We start from the raw sequence: 16,775 nt of genomic DNA on the forward strand, positions 1-16,775 counted from the left end.
GGCACTGCCTGCTTTTAACCTTTTCCTACGGACCTTGAGTTTAGGCTGGTTTGGGAAGAGTTTTGTAGCCTGCTGTGTGAAATGGGTCCTGCCAGGGACTCGCCTCCACTGCACACCGGCTTCTCGGTGCCCTCTGACGTGCAGGAGCTGGGGCCCAGGAACCCCCGGTGATTCCCATCAAAGACTCCGATGTTACCAGTTTTCCCGAAAAGCGAGGCAGAACAGCCTTTTTGAAGAAATCCTTCTCGTTGTTCTCCTCCCCTTCTCTCAGTGCCACATTATTTTTCCTTTAGGTCTCTCTGCATCTCCGTCCACGTTAGCAAATTGTTTTCTGGTACTATTTCCTGAAATAGGGAGCTTGGTTTTAGGGCTCCTCTGCAGTAAATATGATTTAATCACTATTGTGGTAGGGGAAACTGTGCAACCAGATCTCTCTGTTACAGTGTATATAAACCTTGAGCCTGCACTTGCAATCTTCAGATACAGCTGTAAAAATCGCAGTGCAGCCTCATCCCAAGGTCTTCCCAGTAACGTAGATCTTCCCAACGTGCTGTTCTGGTTGTGCTGCAAATACCCCTCGCCAGCAGTCGCTCCCCCGGGTTGCTGCCTTCCAGCCTACACCCTTGTGACAAGACGCTGGGAGTTTTTAACAAAAACTTGGACTGAATTTTGATTCGCAGGAAAGTTGTGGCAGCACTGTTCCTCGAAGGAAAACGGCGGTGCCGCTTGTTGAGGGTGCGAGCAGGGAACGCACGGGGAAGCCGAGGCCATTTCCGAGTGAAGGTTGTCGGTGTCGGATAAGGGGGTGATGGTTACAAGGAGACATGGATGCTGCTGGTTCATAAAGGAATTGCGGGGTGGAAGAAGTGATGCCCTCGAGAATTCGTCATAGGAGAAGGTTTTGCTGAAGAGGTACATGGTGCATTTTCATCAAGGTTGTTTAATCTCTCCAGTCTGACCTTTGTAAGGAGTTTGTGCACGAAGGGTTTGCCCCTGGAAGTGCTCTGAGTGGGTCTGTGCATCTCCATTGCTCTGAGATGAGCGGCCTTGGTTAGCTGCAAAGCAGGTGCTTAGTGCAGTATTCGGTACGCGTTACCCGTCTTTACGTTAGGATTTTGACTGCATTAAATTTTAAAATAAAACTTAGTGCCGAGAGGAGGCGTAGATCACTTCCATTGCTTGTGATGTTAGCGCAGGTAAGCGAGGTTCAGCCGCGAGCATGCAGAGCTCTGCCGGGCAGCTCTGCCTGGGGTGTGCTATGGAATATCCAGGTACAGCTCCAGGTACCTTCTTCCACGTGCCAGGCAAAACTGGGGAAAACGAGAGAGTAGAAATACAGCGTCGTGTAAATGTCCTTAAAGTTTGGAGCCCGAGTGCCTGAAGTTGCCGCTGCAGCTCTCGATGAGCTCAGGCTGCTGGAGCTGCTGCTGCTCATCCCTGTGAGACTGGAGAATATGAAGATACTGAAAATAAACCCAGATCAGGCTCCTTTTCTTTTTTTTTTTTTTTTTTTTTTTTTAAGGAGGTTTCCTACTGACTAAGCACTCTTGCTTCAAGAAAGTCCCTGTGATTAATGGCACATCTCAGTATACGTATGCTGGGCGATAGCTGGCCGGTCCTTTGTTTTAGCCCTGGGTTGGGATACCTTTGCGCCGAGTTAATAGGAATGAGATTTGCGATTCCCGGCCAGGCTGGCCGATGGCTCTTTCAGGGAGGGGGAGCAGTTGTCGTGCTGCTGGATTGTCAGCAGAGATGCTTAACCCGAGGTACTATTCCAGTTAAAAGCTGTGCTTTCGGAGGGCTGTCGGAGGCGGAGTGGGTTTTGGAGAAGGAAAAGGCTGCTCTCGTCAGCTGGGGTACGCTGAGCCGCGCCGAAAATCTCCGTGCAGCTGGCCGGCTGCCTGGGCTGCGCGCTGTTTGCTCGCCGTCATAAATGCTGACATTAACTTCGCCTTTTTGTAAAACACACCTTTCTCCCAGTATTGTAAGTTCAAGCATGGTCACACTGTAAATGCAGATGAGCAGGGAGGCACTTTGTGTATTGACTCTGATTTTAATTCCACGCACGCCCCTCCCCCTACCCCCCAAAAAATTAAAAAAAAAAAAATATATATATATTTCATCCAACACCATGCAGAGAAACTTGTGGTCACTGGCACGGGGCTTATACTATCAAAACGGCAATTTCACATAATGCTTATGTGACATTGTTGAATAACGGGGGGGTGGGGGTGGGGGTGTGAGCAGAGGTTAATTATGTTATGTAATTATGTTAATCTCTCGCTGCTAAAAAACATTTCAGAGACTTTGTTCAACTCTTGTGTGTTGGCCATACTCTTGAAATCCATTTTAAAAGGAGCGGGGGGGGGGGCAATCTGATGGGAGGAACGCTTAAAATAAATTAATAAATGAATTAATTAATTAATTAAAGGAATCAAGGCGGGGGGGGGGGTGAGAGTGTATTTGTCTCCCTTTCTCCCCGTGCCACCCCCTGGGTGGCTGATGTCCCCAGCAGCCGGCGGGGGAGCGGAGGGTGCCCGAGGAGGAGGAGGAGGAGGGATGCTGGGGTCCGGCCGGCGGCAGGGTTATCCCCGCCGCGGGTCGCCCGCCGCCGGCTCAGACTGGTTTCTGGAAAGTGCTTTGTCTCGCAGGCTGCATCCTGGGAAGGGTCATGTGGAGCCCAGTGATGTCATGGGATCAAAGCCTGACTCAGCTCCGCGTCCCGTGGATGGGTGTCCGCAGGTACCGAAGTGCGGGCTGAGATGTCGGAGCCCACCAGCAGCAGGGCTCCCCGCCGCCCCGGCAGGCGAGGGGTTAAGGCCGGTTCCCCCCGAGCCCAGAGCCTGGGCAGACCCGGCTCCTGCTCCAGGAGGGGAGAAAGTCTCAACTTGAGTATTACAATGGCAGTGCCTTAGCGCCTGGCGGCAGGCTGTCAAGAAATATGGAAGCCTCTCTTCACACAGGGTGTGGTGGTCCTTTTCCCCATAGTCTCTGATTCCCGAAACTCGCAATCAGGCTCAGGTCCTCAGAAAGGCATGGCAGCACTCCCAGGCAGATCCTAATCTAGAATTTTGTAATTGCGTTTATTTGCATGTGAGGCAAATACATACATTCTTCCTGCCTTTTGGGAAAGAGCCAAACTTTTTTTCGTCGTGGGGGTTTGTATATTCTCCTGGGCTCCAACGCAGGCTATTTTATTTTTATTTTTTTTCTCCTGGGTGATTGTAGTTTACGCTTAGTGGGGTTGTGTGTGTGTTCTTGTTTTGCTTTTTGCTTGTTTGTTTTCGCCTAACATAAAAAGCGTGAGTACAGTGATGCCGGGTGCTTAATAGCTTCAGACTGAGATGTATTTTGAAGATAGGGTAAGTGAGCAAACTGTTATTGCTCTTTCTGAACTTCTTTTTTGCGGTAACCGCTGTACTTTGCCCTGTTTTGAAATTAAGGTGTTTTGTCCAACTTACTCTTTTTGCCGTGTACTTAACTCGTTTGTGTCTCCTCTCTCCCCAGAGCCTCACAATGACAGAGGAAGCATGCAGGACACGGAGTCAGAAACGAGCCCTAGAACGTGAGATAACGCATAACGATGTGGACAGTAAAAAACTAAAAATGGAGAAAGGACTATTAGGAACAGATATAAATGCTGAAGGCGACATGAAAATAAAAACAGATCCTGGAGCTGGGAAAGTGCAAGGATTATTAAAAAGCGGAGAGGTGAAAGCGACCATTAAAGTGGAGGTTCAGACGGGAGATGAGCCTGTGGACATGAGTACCTCAAAAAGGTGAGTTGCGACCAACGTGCTGCACTTGTGCTGTAACATTTGGGATACCGGCGCAGTAAACTCGGCTCAGATGGCACTAGGAAGAAGTTCTCTGCATTGTAAAGGTAGAGAGAATTCAAATTTTACGTGTGTTGTTGCAGCACTGGCTCTTCACGTGAGATTCAGCAGCTACTTCTGTCCAACTTCCTTACCGGCTTTCCTTCCGCAAGCTCTGGCAGCGGCGGCAGCTGTGATGAGCAGCTGAGTAAAGAAACACGGTCTTGAATAGAAAAACGTACAAGTTGTAAAGAGGATGCGCTTTGAGCTACTGATTGAGATTTATGTGAGGAAGAGTGGTTTGGGGGTTTTTAATTGAGCTGCGATATAGGAAAATAATAGATTATAATTCTCTAAACTGAGGAATTGTAATTGTGACTTGGTTCTTCCTGACAGAGCAGTATGTGTGGAGCAGTCTGACTTTAAGTGACTTGTGGATTTTGACACTAGAAGTATTCTGAAAAGACGGCACCTGTCTGCAGCAATTCTCTGTAGGATGAGTTCTTAATACTTTTTTGAAAGTTCAGCCTCCTTAAGATGTCTCAATTCTGACATCTGAAAGCAAGAATTCAAAGTTCCTTATCGCTCCAGGGAATTTTATTATTACGAAAATGTAAAGCTTTTCCTTTGACTTGTATATGAGATACGCACGTGAACTGGGTGGTTCTGACATGGGCAGATCTACGGGAATCACTTTAAAGCCCGATTCCAGATCTTCCACCGTGCTTCCGACCCAGATTCTGGCTGTAACGGGATAAAAACTTTGTCAGAATTTCTGTTGCCCTGATGTTGGCCCTTCAAGGTCTTGCTTTTTTCTCGATAGTGCAGTAAGGTCCAATATATTGAGCAGGAAATCTAGAAGCCCTGTTTATTCCTGGTTCTGACACCGGCTGATGCTGGAGCGGTAACGCGTAAGAACTGGGACCTGCCCGTCTGTGCGAAATGCCTTGAAGAGTTCGCGGAGTAAGAAATCCGCATTCGCTGGGATGTGGGCTGTTAGCGCAGGTCTGAGGTGTGAAACTGAAAACACGAGATCCTTATGGACTGCGCGGGAATTATTGGGAGGAGGGGCACTTACCGCTGCTCCTAAGAAAATTGGTAACTTTGATGTCCTCTGTAAACATTTTGCAACTTTTGGTGCTTTTCTCAGAGAAATAACTTAGACTGCAAGAGCCTGATTATCCACATACTGTAAAACAAGACCTTTTCCAGCAGCGTGATTGAGGGAAGGTGCTGGTTTTCTGCTTTCTCCTTAAAACTTCCACCAAGGAGACAATTGTCCAAGTTGCTCAATTTGATATTTAGGAGGTGCTTGTGTCTTGCACAGAAGCAGTTAATTGGGGTAATGGATGACTTCCATGTCAAGCAGTTGTATTGTGCTGACTCGGAGTAAATCTCTGAAGGTGCCTTTTGTTGTAATCGCTACCTACTAATTAACACAGGTATGCACGCTCTTTTTTTTTTTTTTTTTTTGAAGAATATCTAAAAAGATTGCTCCTACCAAAAACTGAATAAATTAGAATCAGGCGTTCTAACTCTTTTGTTGCAGTACTTGCCCCCACACGCATATGCTCTTTATGAATTTATAAAACTTTTGGAAGGTGTGCCAGCGTTTCTGCTCTGCTGGTGTCCGTCTCTGTTGCAAGACGCGCAAACAGGATGCTGAAGCCGGGGCTGTACGTTTAACTTCCCAGAGAACATCTGGAACAATAGCACCCATTTAGATGAGATGAGAGAACACCCTCTCTCCATACAGCGTTCTTATTTCAGGTGGTAACAGGATATTGTTGTATTCAGTTTCTGCAAGGAGGGAGAAGAGGTTTCCCCATACAAAAAATAGGCTTGTGTAAGGAGGCAGTCTGATCCCCATCCCGCTGAAGTTAATAAATATAATTAAGAATTTCATGAGGCTTTGGGTAAGCTCTTTGGCTACTGTTTATAAGCTGGAACACCTTTCATGATGCATGTTTGTATAAAGTTCATAATAGAGAGGAAATAAACCCTGGGTCATCTCAAATGACAAAAAATGAGGCTGAACAATTCTGTAAACTGCTGGAAGTACGGCAGCGGCTTCCCAGGCTCCGGGGCTCCGCTCCTGTGTCCTGGTAGTGCCCTGGTCCCTGTGTGGCTCCACTCCCGGAGCATAAACGTGGTGCTGAGCAGCCGCCCAGCCTCGGGATGCAAATACCTCCAAGCGAATGGAATCCGAGTCTGGAGATGCCTGTGATACAGAGGAAGCTTGGCTCTGGATGGGGCTGATCCCTTGCATATATAAGAATACAATTGGCATTTGTAGGGAAGGTGGATCTTAATTTCATAAGGATTTTTTTTTTCTTTATTTTAAGTGTGAGACTTACCTTTCCAAACCTTTGATCTTTAGAGGAATTTAGCTTGCAGCTTCCATAAGACCTGTGTCTTGAAAGCAGTTGAGCTGATTTTCTGAGGAGATGAAAAAAGAGCTGTTGCTTAAAATGACTGAGCTCCTACAAACTTCTTGGGTAAAATTCATGCTTAGTGATGTATGGTGTTTTGGCTTTTAAACTTCCTTAATGCTTTTAGAACTGGAAACGTAATATTTTCGTTGGAAAAGGTGGCCCAGCAATAATCACAGTTTAGCTGATGTGAAGCTGATTGAATGGATTCTCTTTCTGAAATCAAGTTGATATTTCAAGATTTGAACTACAAACCTGGCAATATCTCTGCGTTAAACTTTAAAAATATGTTTCTTTTAATAATTATTTTATTTTTCTCTAAACCTTGAAGTTAAATTTAAAAATAGGATCTGGTTTGAGCGCATTTTCTGATGCCAGAAGAAACAGAAGAAAGCCTGTAGTGGTAGAAGGCTTTGATGAGAGGTCACACGAGGCCAAACCAAAATCTTGCTCCTCTGCCTGGCGTTTCTGCAGCGCTGGGAGCTGGTGTGTAATTACCCCAGACCTACTGCAGAGAAGGAATGGGAGGAAGGAGAGTCCTCCCCCCTTGATAAGGGCATGGCTGGTTTGCAGTGGGGTGGTAAAATAGCGCAATGTAAATGGCTTTGCTTGTGAGCGCACAGATTTACACCGATGTGGGTGCTGGAGGGAGAGCACGTTGGTCAAACCTGGTTGAATCCTCACGTTTTACCATGCTTTCGAGCTCTGCCTTCCCTTTCCTCCATTCATCTCTCCTCCGTTCTTTACTTCCCCTTAAATCCATGACTTCACCTCGAGTACTGCGTTCAGTTTTGGGCCCCTCGCTACAAGAGGGACATTGAGGTGTTGGAGCATGTCCAGAGAAGGGCTACAAAGCTGGTGAGGGGTCTGGAGGACAAACCTTATGAAGAACGACTGAGGGAGCTGGGGTTGTTTAGCCTGGAGAAGAGGAGGCTGAGGGGAGACCTCATCACCCTCTACAACTACCTGAAAGGAGGGTGGAGAGAGATGGGGGCTGACCTCTTCTCCCTGGTGACAAGTGATAGGACGAGGGGAAACGGGTTCAAGTTATGTCAGGGGAGGTTTAGATTAGATATTAGGAAACACTTTTTCACTGAAAGGGTTATTAAACATTGGAACAGGCTGCCCAGGGAGGTGGTGGACTCACCATCCCTGGAGGTGTTTAAAAAAAGGGTAGATGGGGCACTGAGGGACATGGTTTAGAAGTGGCTTTTGTCAGGGTAGGTTAAAGGTTGGACTTGATGATCAAGGACTTGAAAGGTCCCTTCCAACCTCAGCAATTCTCTGATTCTATGACTTCCCTACCACATTGGCCCTGCGTTGAGCATCAGTTGCTTCCAGCTGAGGCTGGGGCTTTCTCCCAGAGCCGTTGTTGGAGCGCGCTGCCTGCTGCATCGCGTTGCATTTATTGTGCTCCAGATGTAGCTCCCTTCATCTACAGTACACCTTCTCACCACTTTCCAAGGAGATTTTTTTTCTAGTACTGTTTTGCGAACCATACGAAATTAACTAGTTGTGTACGCGGTACTGGTTAAGTCACGATTTCTGGTGTACTCACAGCAGGGTTTGGCCGACACCACGAGCGATCTTGCTAGACACCGTTGTGTTAAGTGGCTGTCTGGATGGGAGCTGCTGTCCTCAGACAGGTCTAACAGGACTAATTGTCCTCTCTTCTGGAGCAAAAGCATCAGGATCCTTCAGGAGCATCCCAGTTCTAGGAAAACCTTGCTCATAGATAGAGGTGGGGGGTGTTTACAGGCAAGGGTGCTACTTCACCCTGTGAGCAGTGGTGTTGTGCTTGGTTGTTGCGCTGCTCTATCTTAAGTCCTCAAAATTACAGTAACTCTCCAAATAGATAACTTCAAAGTATATTTCACTTCAGAACTCTAAGAAGTGTGGCTTCTCGGTCGTACAAGGAAAGAGAGAGTGAGAAAGTGGTTTTGTCACAGCACACGAGCGTGAAGGCCGTAGTGAGAATGATATTGTTAATAAAACACAAATATCAGAGTTGCCTTCTGTCTGTCGATCCCCAGTTCTTGCTTTGTCTCGATAGTGATCTTGGGATGAACGCGTCCTCTGCAAAACAAATTGGAAAATCTTTTAGGCAGTTGAACACCTTGCAGTTTTTCCCGTATTTTCTCTATTTGCCAAGAATGATAAATCAGGATATTAACTGTCTTATTTGTATTAATTGTGGCTTGATCAAAAACAGTTTAAGTCTGGCTGATAAACAGAAATTATTACTACAGATTTTGTATCAGTTGAGGTCTTATTTTTAAAAGAAACCCAAACAACAAACAAACAAGAAAACCCCACACTCCAAAACCACTCTATATGTGTCGTGTTGTCTTCTCACATCAAGCTCCAGAGCCTGGGTTTTCCTTCCAATTGAAATACAAGTCTGGATAAGCCAAAAAGCCTGCATCGGATAGCTCTGGTTTATTTTCTGCAAAAATTGCTGGCACCCGTCTACTGTCTCCTGACGTGTGATACACACAGGTACCAAATACACCCACAGCTTTAAGCTCTTGCCTCTTGGAATTCCCCGGGAGCTGGCCTGGCTTGAGCCGCTGCTTGTTGCTTAGATGAAAACCGCCGGGAAGGATGAGAGTGAAGAATTTGTAGGCAGCCCTACAGTGAGTGCTCTCCAGCAAATAATCCATCGGAACTCTTTAGTTCCTTTAATTTTAGGTCTTGCTGGTCGTAATTTGTCTGCGTGACAAATGTTGCGCTGCTCTGGAACCTCAGAGCAATCATGTTCTCCTTTTGTTACACAGGATAATTAAAAAGAACATCTAATAGAAATAGTTTTGAAATTGTATGGAAGTTGGCCTAATGGCTGTGCTCTGAATTTTCCTGTTAGGGTTTGGATGCTAAATTTTGGTGCTTTGAAGGATTTGGGGTTGGTTTGGGGTTTGTTTTTTGTTTTGTTTTCCTAATCTGGCCAAATCACATTTAAAACTTGCTAAATGAATGGTTTTGACTCTGAAATTCCAACACGTTCTCCAGCACATCAGGATGCAGCCTGTGCTGGCTGATGAGAGTTTTTGCTGTACTGGAATTTACTGGGGAGAGTGTTCACGGCGGCGCTGGTGAAGAGCAATGGTCTCCTCTCCTCCATTAGTGAGCCTGGAAACGTGGCCCAGCCCCGTACTTCACACCCCCTTTGCGGCTCCCGTGCATTGTGTCTGTGCCTCCCGCAACGTGCTGCACTAAAGGACATCGTGACAAAATTGATGGCGAAGTTTCTTTCGGTGATTTCAGTGTTTTATTTTAAATGCAGACACAGTTCAATTAAAGTTTCCTCCCTTTATGCTCAGAGGAAGGACTGAAGTTTGTGTTGCTTCGGTTTCTCACCACAGTTGCTAGACCCGTTGCAACTTCGTTGACTTGTGTAGATACAACTACTCCAGGAAAAAAACAATAATCCCCGCTGCATTGCCTTTTCTTTCCTTGTTTGTCTGCCTTCCTTGCCAAATATTTTTGGATGAGAGTATACAAGAGATTGTTGAATGGACTGAGGCAAAACTGTTGCGTATTTGCTAATGCAGATTAAGCTGTAGTCTGAGTAACAGTTGTGATGCTTCCTTCGCTTACCCGTGAAGGAGGTAAAAAAAACCAACAAACTTATTTTTTGTGTACTGCTTCTGGATCAGCATGAACAAACGCAAAGACCGCTTGTTGCGATACGGGAACGCTTTTTGTTAACGTCGTGAAGCTCTCCGCAAGCTGCAGCACGAGTCCGCTGAAATTAAACCCTCTTCCAGAGCCAGTAATTCCAGGGTGTCTCTCTCCCTTTTACTACTCTAAAGTTTAAACTTTGTCTTCCTTGGTCGTACTTCATTGAAACTTCTGTCTCGCAGGAAGGTGGATCTGTTAGAAAAGTCGAGTCTGCCTCGAGATGCCTTAGACCTTGGATGTATGGTCTTCAAAACAAAAATTTAATTAATCTTCCGCTGGCCCAGCTAACTGGAAGCAAACCTCCAAGGCTGGACTCGGCCACCTGACCCTCTTCTTTCCTTCAAATCGACAAATAAGTACACAGCGTCCCTGTGGGAAAGTGGCTTTTTTTGTTTGGTTTGGGTTTTTTTCTGGAATAGTTGTTGTGCTCTGAATTGCTACAGGATGCTCCAGCACACCAAGGAGAACTCTTCAGTGGCGTGATGCCTCTGTCCTTGTGCTCTGAGGTTTGAAAAGAGGATATTGGAGGAAGCAGGGCTTTTTTTTTTTTGTAGGGTACTTGGTGACTTAGGAGGTCTGCGTTTGATTCCTTACACAAACTTTCTGCAAGGTCTCGGTTAAATTGGGTTTTATTGCTGTGAATGCTTAAATGGGTGTACGTAACTGGGCAGCAACCCCGCTTTCATCTTCTAGCGTGGAGCCGAAATGATTGAGACAGCAACACTTATGAAAGCTGAAGGGAGAATAATAGAACCATGTCTTTATTTAGCTAAAGGATATGCCTGATGGCTTCAGAGGATAAAGGTCATAGTATCAGGGCAGTTATCCCAAATTATTAACTGCTGGTGGCAGTATTTTTCTGAAAGTGGTGATATTTCCATTGTCTTTCTTATTTTGAAACATCTGGTTTGAATTTTTTGCTTTACACACAGGCTAACAAAAGAGTAAAGCAGACTCCTTTTTGAGGGAAGATTGTTTTGCAGAGTTCTGGTCAACATTTCTGGAGTTCAAACGTGTGCCACCTCATCCGCTGTGCAGTTGGTTGCGCTGCTGAGGGTATAAATCCTGTAATACTGAACATGGGTCGACCTCGTCGCTGTCCTCAATATGCGTTGCCTTAAAAAAAAAATAATATAGTATCTCCCCCCTTCAAGAAGGGTTTTCCTCTGAGGGGTCGCGTGTCAACAGACTCAAAATGGTTGTAGGTAGATGGTCTGAAATAGGCCTTGACTAATGATTTTTGTGGAAATCCATGCTTTTAAAACTTTGAATGTAGTGGTCTCCAATGCGGTTTTTATTGGATCGGTGTCTTATAATGCAGCTGTTGGGAATATTGTAATGTAGCTTGGAAAACAGAAATCTCGGGGTTCAGGGAAGCCCCTGGATGAAGAACCGCCAGGCTAGAGACGGGTGGTCCTGCTCTCCTCTCCTGCTCCATGCTCTGAGTACAGGACGGGGTTTATTGCAGAGCTTTGGGAACGAGGTTTTATTTCCATATCATGGTCTTAAAAAACATGGCTTAGGCAGCTTGCTTTTTTTGGTGCAAAGCGGTGGCATCTCGCATAGGCGCTTTATTTTGGCGTTGCTCTCTGCCAAGTGGAAGGAGGTAAATGCGGGATCCCTGTTGCGGGCTGCCGGAGCTCCGCAGCGGAGCCGTTCTCGGTCCCTCTCAGGAGAAGGTGTGGGTGGTGCCATGGCTTGGCCGGGCAGACCGACATCCCTCCCGGCATCCCGGCCATGGGCCGCGGAGAAGCGTTCGCAGCGCTGGGCTGTGGATCCAGAGCGGGAACGGCCGCTCTCCTGGCTTGGCCGGCGCGGTGTGCTCCATCTCCTCCTCAACTTTGCCGTGTTCTTTCAAAGATGGAGCATTCGGATTGCTGATGAATGACACGTCTGTCTGTCACACTTTGGGGCAGATGTTCCCTTGTTCTGTTATCGGCACATGTCGTTCTACAAGTTCGGGATGAAGATTTTCCTCCCCATGGTATCCCAGGAAGGCCTGGGGGCTGGCAGGCGTCATCTTCCCACCTGGCATTCCTCATCCATCCCGAAAATAAAACCCGGAGAGCTCCACGACGCAGTCCCACGACTCTCTTGGGACTTTTTTTTTTTTTTTCCCCCCTCTCTCCCCCCCCCCCCCCCCCCAGTTTCTCCCTTTTTTTTTTCCCTCAAAAAATGCCAAGCGACCCTTGGCACGGGTGCCAGTGCCGGGGGGTCCTGGTGGGCAGCAGGGACCCTCGGGCCACGGCCACTCCATTTTCTCGGCCGCCACCTGAGCCCGCCCTCACCTCACAAAATGAAGGCCGGGCCGGGCCGTACCGGCTGGGACCGGCCGTTGCCATGGTTTTCGCCGTGGCGGGTCACGTGCCCCGGCCTGTCACGTGACCCGGCGGTGGCCCCGCAGGGGAGAGCCCCGGTGCCGCCATTTGAAGCTGCCGCCTGGGCCGCAGGAAGGCCGGACGGAGCGCGGCGGCGGCGGCGGCTCCGCCATGGCCCCGCCGGTGCCTCCCCGGTCCCGCCAAGCTCCCCGCGGGGCTGCCTGGAGAGGGGGCGAAGCCTCGCCGGAGGGTGGGCACCGTCGGCAGCCGAATAAAACCCTTGGCAGCGCCTCGTATTTGGGGCCGCTTTCGGGCTGCGACGCGCGGGCCCCGCGGCTCGGCCGCTGCCCTCCCTGCCGAGGGGAGAGTCCTGGTGTATCCCAGAGGGGGCTGGTCCAGCTCGCCAACGCTGGCTGCTCAGATCTCCATTTTTGTGCAAGTCTCGCCCTTTTAGGTAGCTCAGCTGCCTGGGCTTTTTGTGCTTTTTCATGCTTTAACCTTAAAGTTTGAGGAGGAATGGCCAGTTTGGCTCCAGCTGAGTCTGGCTCCTTGACCGGAGCTGCTGGAGCTGTCACCCGGGAAGGGCTCGGCAGCAGGGACCGAGCACGCCGGCTGCCCCGAGCTGGCAGGAGCTCGGGCGGACACGGTGACTGCCCCAGTACAAGCGACCGGGGCCAGTTTGGTGCGTTCAGATACAGTAAAAAGCTGGAAACGCTTCACCTGTGCCACTGGTACTTCTGAAACAACCTCAGAGTTGAAGTGACTCGAGTTCACTGGCTTGCTGTGCCCTCTAGAGGACACTCCTCTACTTTCTTCTTTATTTTTTCCACTAGCATTGAAATTGCGTGTTAAAAGCTGTTTTTTGCAGTATTTGAGGCTGGTTTTGCAGTATCCAAAATACCATTTGACGTGCTGTGTTTAACGAAGGTGTGTGTTTCTATACCCTGATAAGCTTTATGAGCTTTTCAGTACTGTTATTTGGTGTCAATTTCCTTTGCATCACTAATTAAGATAATAAGGATTAATTTCTGACAATCATTGGCTTCCTAATAAGAGTGGGGTATCAGTTAAGTCTAGAAGTTGTTGTTTAGTCTAATAAGCGATTACCTGATATTTAAAAGTAAAAAGCTCATGTTGCACATCTCTTATTTGTGAATAACACGAACCACACTTAAATATTTCCTTCATCTTGCTTGATAACAATTCTTTATGCGTTTTGTCTAATGCATAACTGTAAGCCAGAAGGTTCTCACTGTAAACTACTTTTCCTGCTTCTGGCTTCGGGTTAAAAGAATAAGAAAAACAATTATTTGTCTTACGTTCTCCTAAAACTCTCGCTGTCAGCCCTTTGTCAAGCACCGTCGTTCCCTGGGCAGTGCGGAAGACTTTGCTGTCCCGTTCCTGTGAAGCTCCCGCTAAACCTCCCGGCAACTGCACGCTGCAAACCTTGCTCTGGAATAGTTACGTTTCATAGTTTGAAATCCCAAATCCTGGTACCAAAGGTGATGTGACCCCGTTACAGCTCGTGCAGCAGAGGAGAGGCACTGGCAACTGTTGTCACATCGCGTCATCTCTGTCCCTTCTGGTTCACGTAGTTTAAGATTCTCTTCTCGTACGATAATTGCTGGCGATGGAGCCAAGAGGTGATTTATTGTCAGGAATTCAGGCAGAGGGTGCAGCCATCACTCAAGACACTGAATGTTAAAGCCAAATAAAGGGTTAATATACATCTGGACCCATTTCAGTGGTTTTCGATGAAGCTGCGTGGATGTGCGTGTCTGTTGGCATTGTTATACAGGTTCCCGCTGTTATTAGCAGAAAATAATTTAGTAGTGTTGGTGTAGAAAAAAGCACAACCCAAGTTGTGTTGGGTTTCCTTCGGATTCAGTAACTTGGGTGTGGGGGAAGACCACAACTTAAAAATAATTGTGTTGGGACAGGAAAAAGAAAAGGGGGTATGGTTTTGCCTTTCAGCACATTAAAGAGAAGCAGAAGTGACCTGATTGTCCCTGGATTAGCGGTGGGATGTGGTCTTCCCATGGTGCAAGCAGAGCCCTGGAAAAGCCTCTGTGTCTTCTGGGGGGGGGGGGGGGGGGTGAAGTGGCTGATGGAAAAGCTTCTGATTTGAAGGAATTCACCATTGCTCTGTGTAGTGGCTGCATCTTGCCTCGTGGCACACTTTTGTACTGGGAAGCTTTAATGTCCGCAAGGAGAGCGGAAATTGATTCGTCTCCTCCATGTCGGGTTTGTTCAGAGTTTGAGAGATTTGGGATTAGTCCAGCAGAAGGTTGTAAATAATGTTACTTTGCAGCATGTTTGCTTGTTTTTATTAACTCATTCTCTGTATTTTTCTTTTGATTTGCAGTGAAATAAAGAGGGAAAAGAGAGTCCCCTCGCCGGACGTTATAGTGTTATCCGACAATGAACCTTCTAGCCCTAGAATGAATGGTTTAACAAAAATAGCATTAAAAGAGACCAACACCGAGGCACTCATGGTGAGTCGTCTTGTCTTGGCACACTTTAAGTTGTGCCGTCACACGACTTCTGCAGAGGCACCTGCGATCATGGGGTCAGGTAGATGCGTGGTTTTATAAAGATGGATTTGCAGGCGGGGAATCGTGAAGCTGTTAAAGGCTGATGTCCTTTTTTATTTTTGTGAGGCTCTTAACTCCTTGATTTTTATATGCTTCGAAAGTGCACCTTTTTTGGAGCTGGCTTTTTAGTGGGCGCAGTGTCCCTTACTCAGCACGGCATAACACAGATTTGTTGTCTGACTCTTCATTTGACTTTGTTGACTTGTTTTGCTAGTGAAAATATCTCCAGAACTTTTTTCTTGCCTGTGAGCTCTTTCTCCATACTCAGTTTGTGTCCGAATATTGCAGGCACGTGGGTGATATTAAGACATACATGACAATTATAATGCTGTAAGTTCTTGTCGTAACTTGTATCTGTCTTTTCCCTCTCCCCCTCCCTGTTTTCCCATCCTCTATTGCTTTAACCTGGCCCTGCAGAAGAGCAGTCCAGAGGAGCGTGAGAGAATGATTAAACAACTAAAAGAAGAGTTACGGTTAGAAGAAGCAAAGCTTGTTTTATTGAAAAAGTTACGGCAAAGTCAAATCCAGAAGGAGACCACTACTCAGAAGGTATTTATTTTCCTTACAGCTACTTATCTCAGCTTCTGAAATGGAGGGGGGAAACTTAAATAACTGTGGTGGTTGCCGTAACCCATGGAACATAAGGTAGCTTTCAAATAATGCCTATCTCGCTTTTCATAAGATCTTTGTGAAGTTTATAGTGGCTTATCCTGTTAACCGTTCCTTTTTGTGGAATTCCTTTTTTTGTCTTGCCAAGACCAAACGGAAAGGCGGTTTATCTTATCAACTGTATTCAACAGCTGAAGACCTTTTTGTTAAAACTCAGATGCATTTATGAACGTAATATACTTCCAATTATTAAACACTCCTGTCCCATCCTTAATGCTGCGTAGAGATGGCTGAAATACATTTGGAGGAGATTCTTGCACATAAGGACTGTGCTGACAGGTGGAATTAAAGCATTTGAAGCCAAAGCTTTGGGGGCTGATGGCCGAGGGCTGCCTTTTGTGCGGCACGGCAGAAGCCCGGGTCTGGATTCCAGGTCTTACCAGGTGAAGTAAATCTGCGGTTAGCTGCACGCTTTCATCATCCAAAAAAATCCAGGCAGCCCCTGGAAGGAATGGTTCAGCCTTCCCACCCTGAGCTCCCGTCCCTTCCTCCTCTGTTCTCCCCACCCCTCATCTCACACAGCCGGGCGCGATACCCAGCGTGCTGGGAGGAGAGCTGCTTCCCTCAGAAACTAACCCAGCAAAAAAAGTCTGCCTTTTTCTCAGAGCCGTTGCCCGGTCCACGCGCTATGCGTGCCGTTCCGCTGGCGCTGAAGGGTGGAGGATGGCAGGAGAAGAGCAGAGGAGGTTGGGAGGCGAGGGGGCGTACGAACACCCCACGCGCTGCCACCGAGGCACAGGCTAAATTTCAAGTAACAATGGCAACTAAACGATTTTGTTTTACAGCGTGTGATGCCGACTTGATGGGTTTTGTGATGGGGGCGATGTGTAGATTTAAGTGCACTTCAGCAGTGCAGATGGATGTTAATACAGCGCTCTTGCCTGGTTTTGGTTGGTTTATTGGCATTTTTGTCCTGGACTTCTGAGTGCTTCAGTAGATGGGATTAAAACTAATGCAAGTACCTGCATCACTCAACTTGCTGCTGAGCACTGAGCAATGAGCTCTGGATGTTTGAACTAACTAGGGTGAAATGGCATATCCTAAACTTCTTAATATCGGAAGGCTTTTTCCTAAACTTTTTTTTTCACTTTGCATTATGCTTGAACCCAAGTAGTTGAGACTAGTAGTGATGGTGGATGAAAGTGGAGTGGGCTCTAAGCTGAGATTGCTAAAGTAGATTTCCACATTGCTGTGCTTTTGGTGTGCTGGCTCTTTTATTTTCCTGGTATAATCTTATCTATACTTACCTAATAATTTCTTCATTTA

The 16,775-nt window shown here is 47.1% G+C and overlaps 1 protein-coding gene across 7 annotated transcripts in view; it reads left to right on the forward strand.

The window, feature by feature from the left end:
• The window catches only part of GATAD2A (GATA zinc finger domain containing 2A), a 68,244-nt gene that overhangs the window by 39,790 nt on the left and 11,679 nt on the right, over positions 1 to 16,775 (forward strand). For 2 of the 7 annotated variants that reach the window (XM_063357992.1, XM_063357991.1), the window contains exons 3-5: positions 3,508 to 3,779; positions 14,612 to 14,741; positions 15,258 to 15,389. In XM_063357992.1, the coding sequence (XP_063214062.1) occupies positions 3,517 to 3,779; positions 14,612 to 14,741; positions 15,258 to 15,389 (525 nt within the window). In that variant the 5' untranslated portion in view covers positions 3,508 to 3,516. Of the gene's footprint in view, positions 1 to 2,656; positions 2,743 to 3,507; positions 3,780 to 14,611; positions 14,742 to 15,257; positions 15,390 to 16,775 lie in introns of those variants that run through there. The other 5 variants (XM_063357993.1, XM_063357988.1, XM_063357990.1 and 2 more) reach the window with 5 other exon arrangements.

The sequence above is a fragment of the Chroicocephalus ridibundus genome, chromosome 22 (assembly GCF_963924245.1).
Source record: "Chroicocephalus ridibundus chromosome 22, bChrRid1.1, whole genome shotgun sequence".
In the NCBI taxonomy this organism is placed as follows: Eukaryota; Metazoa; Chordata; class Aves; order Charadriiformes; family Laridae; genus Chroicocephalus; species Chroicocephalus ridibundus.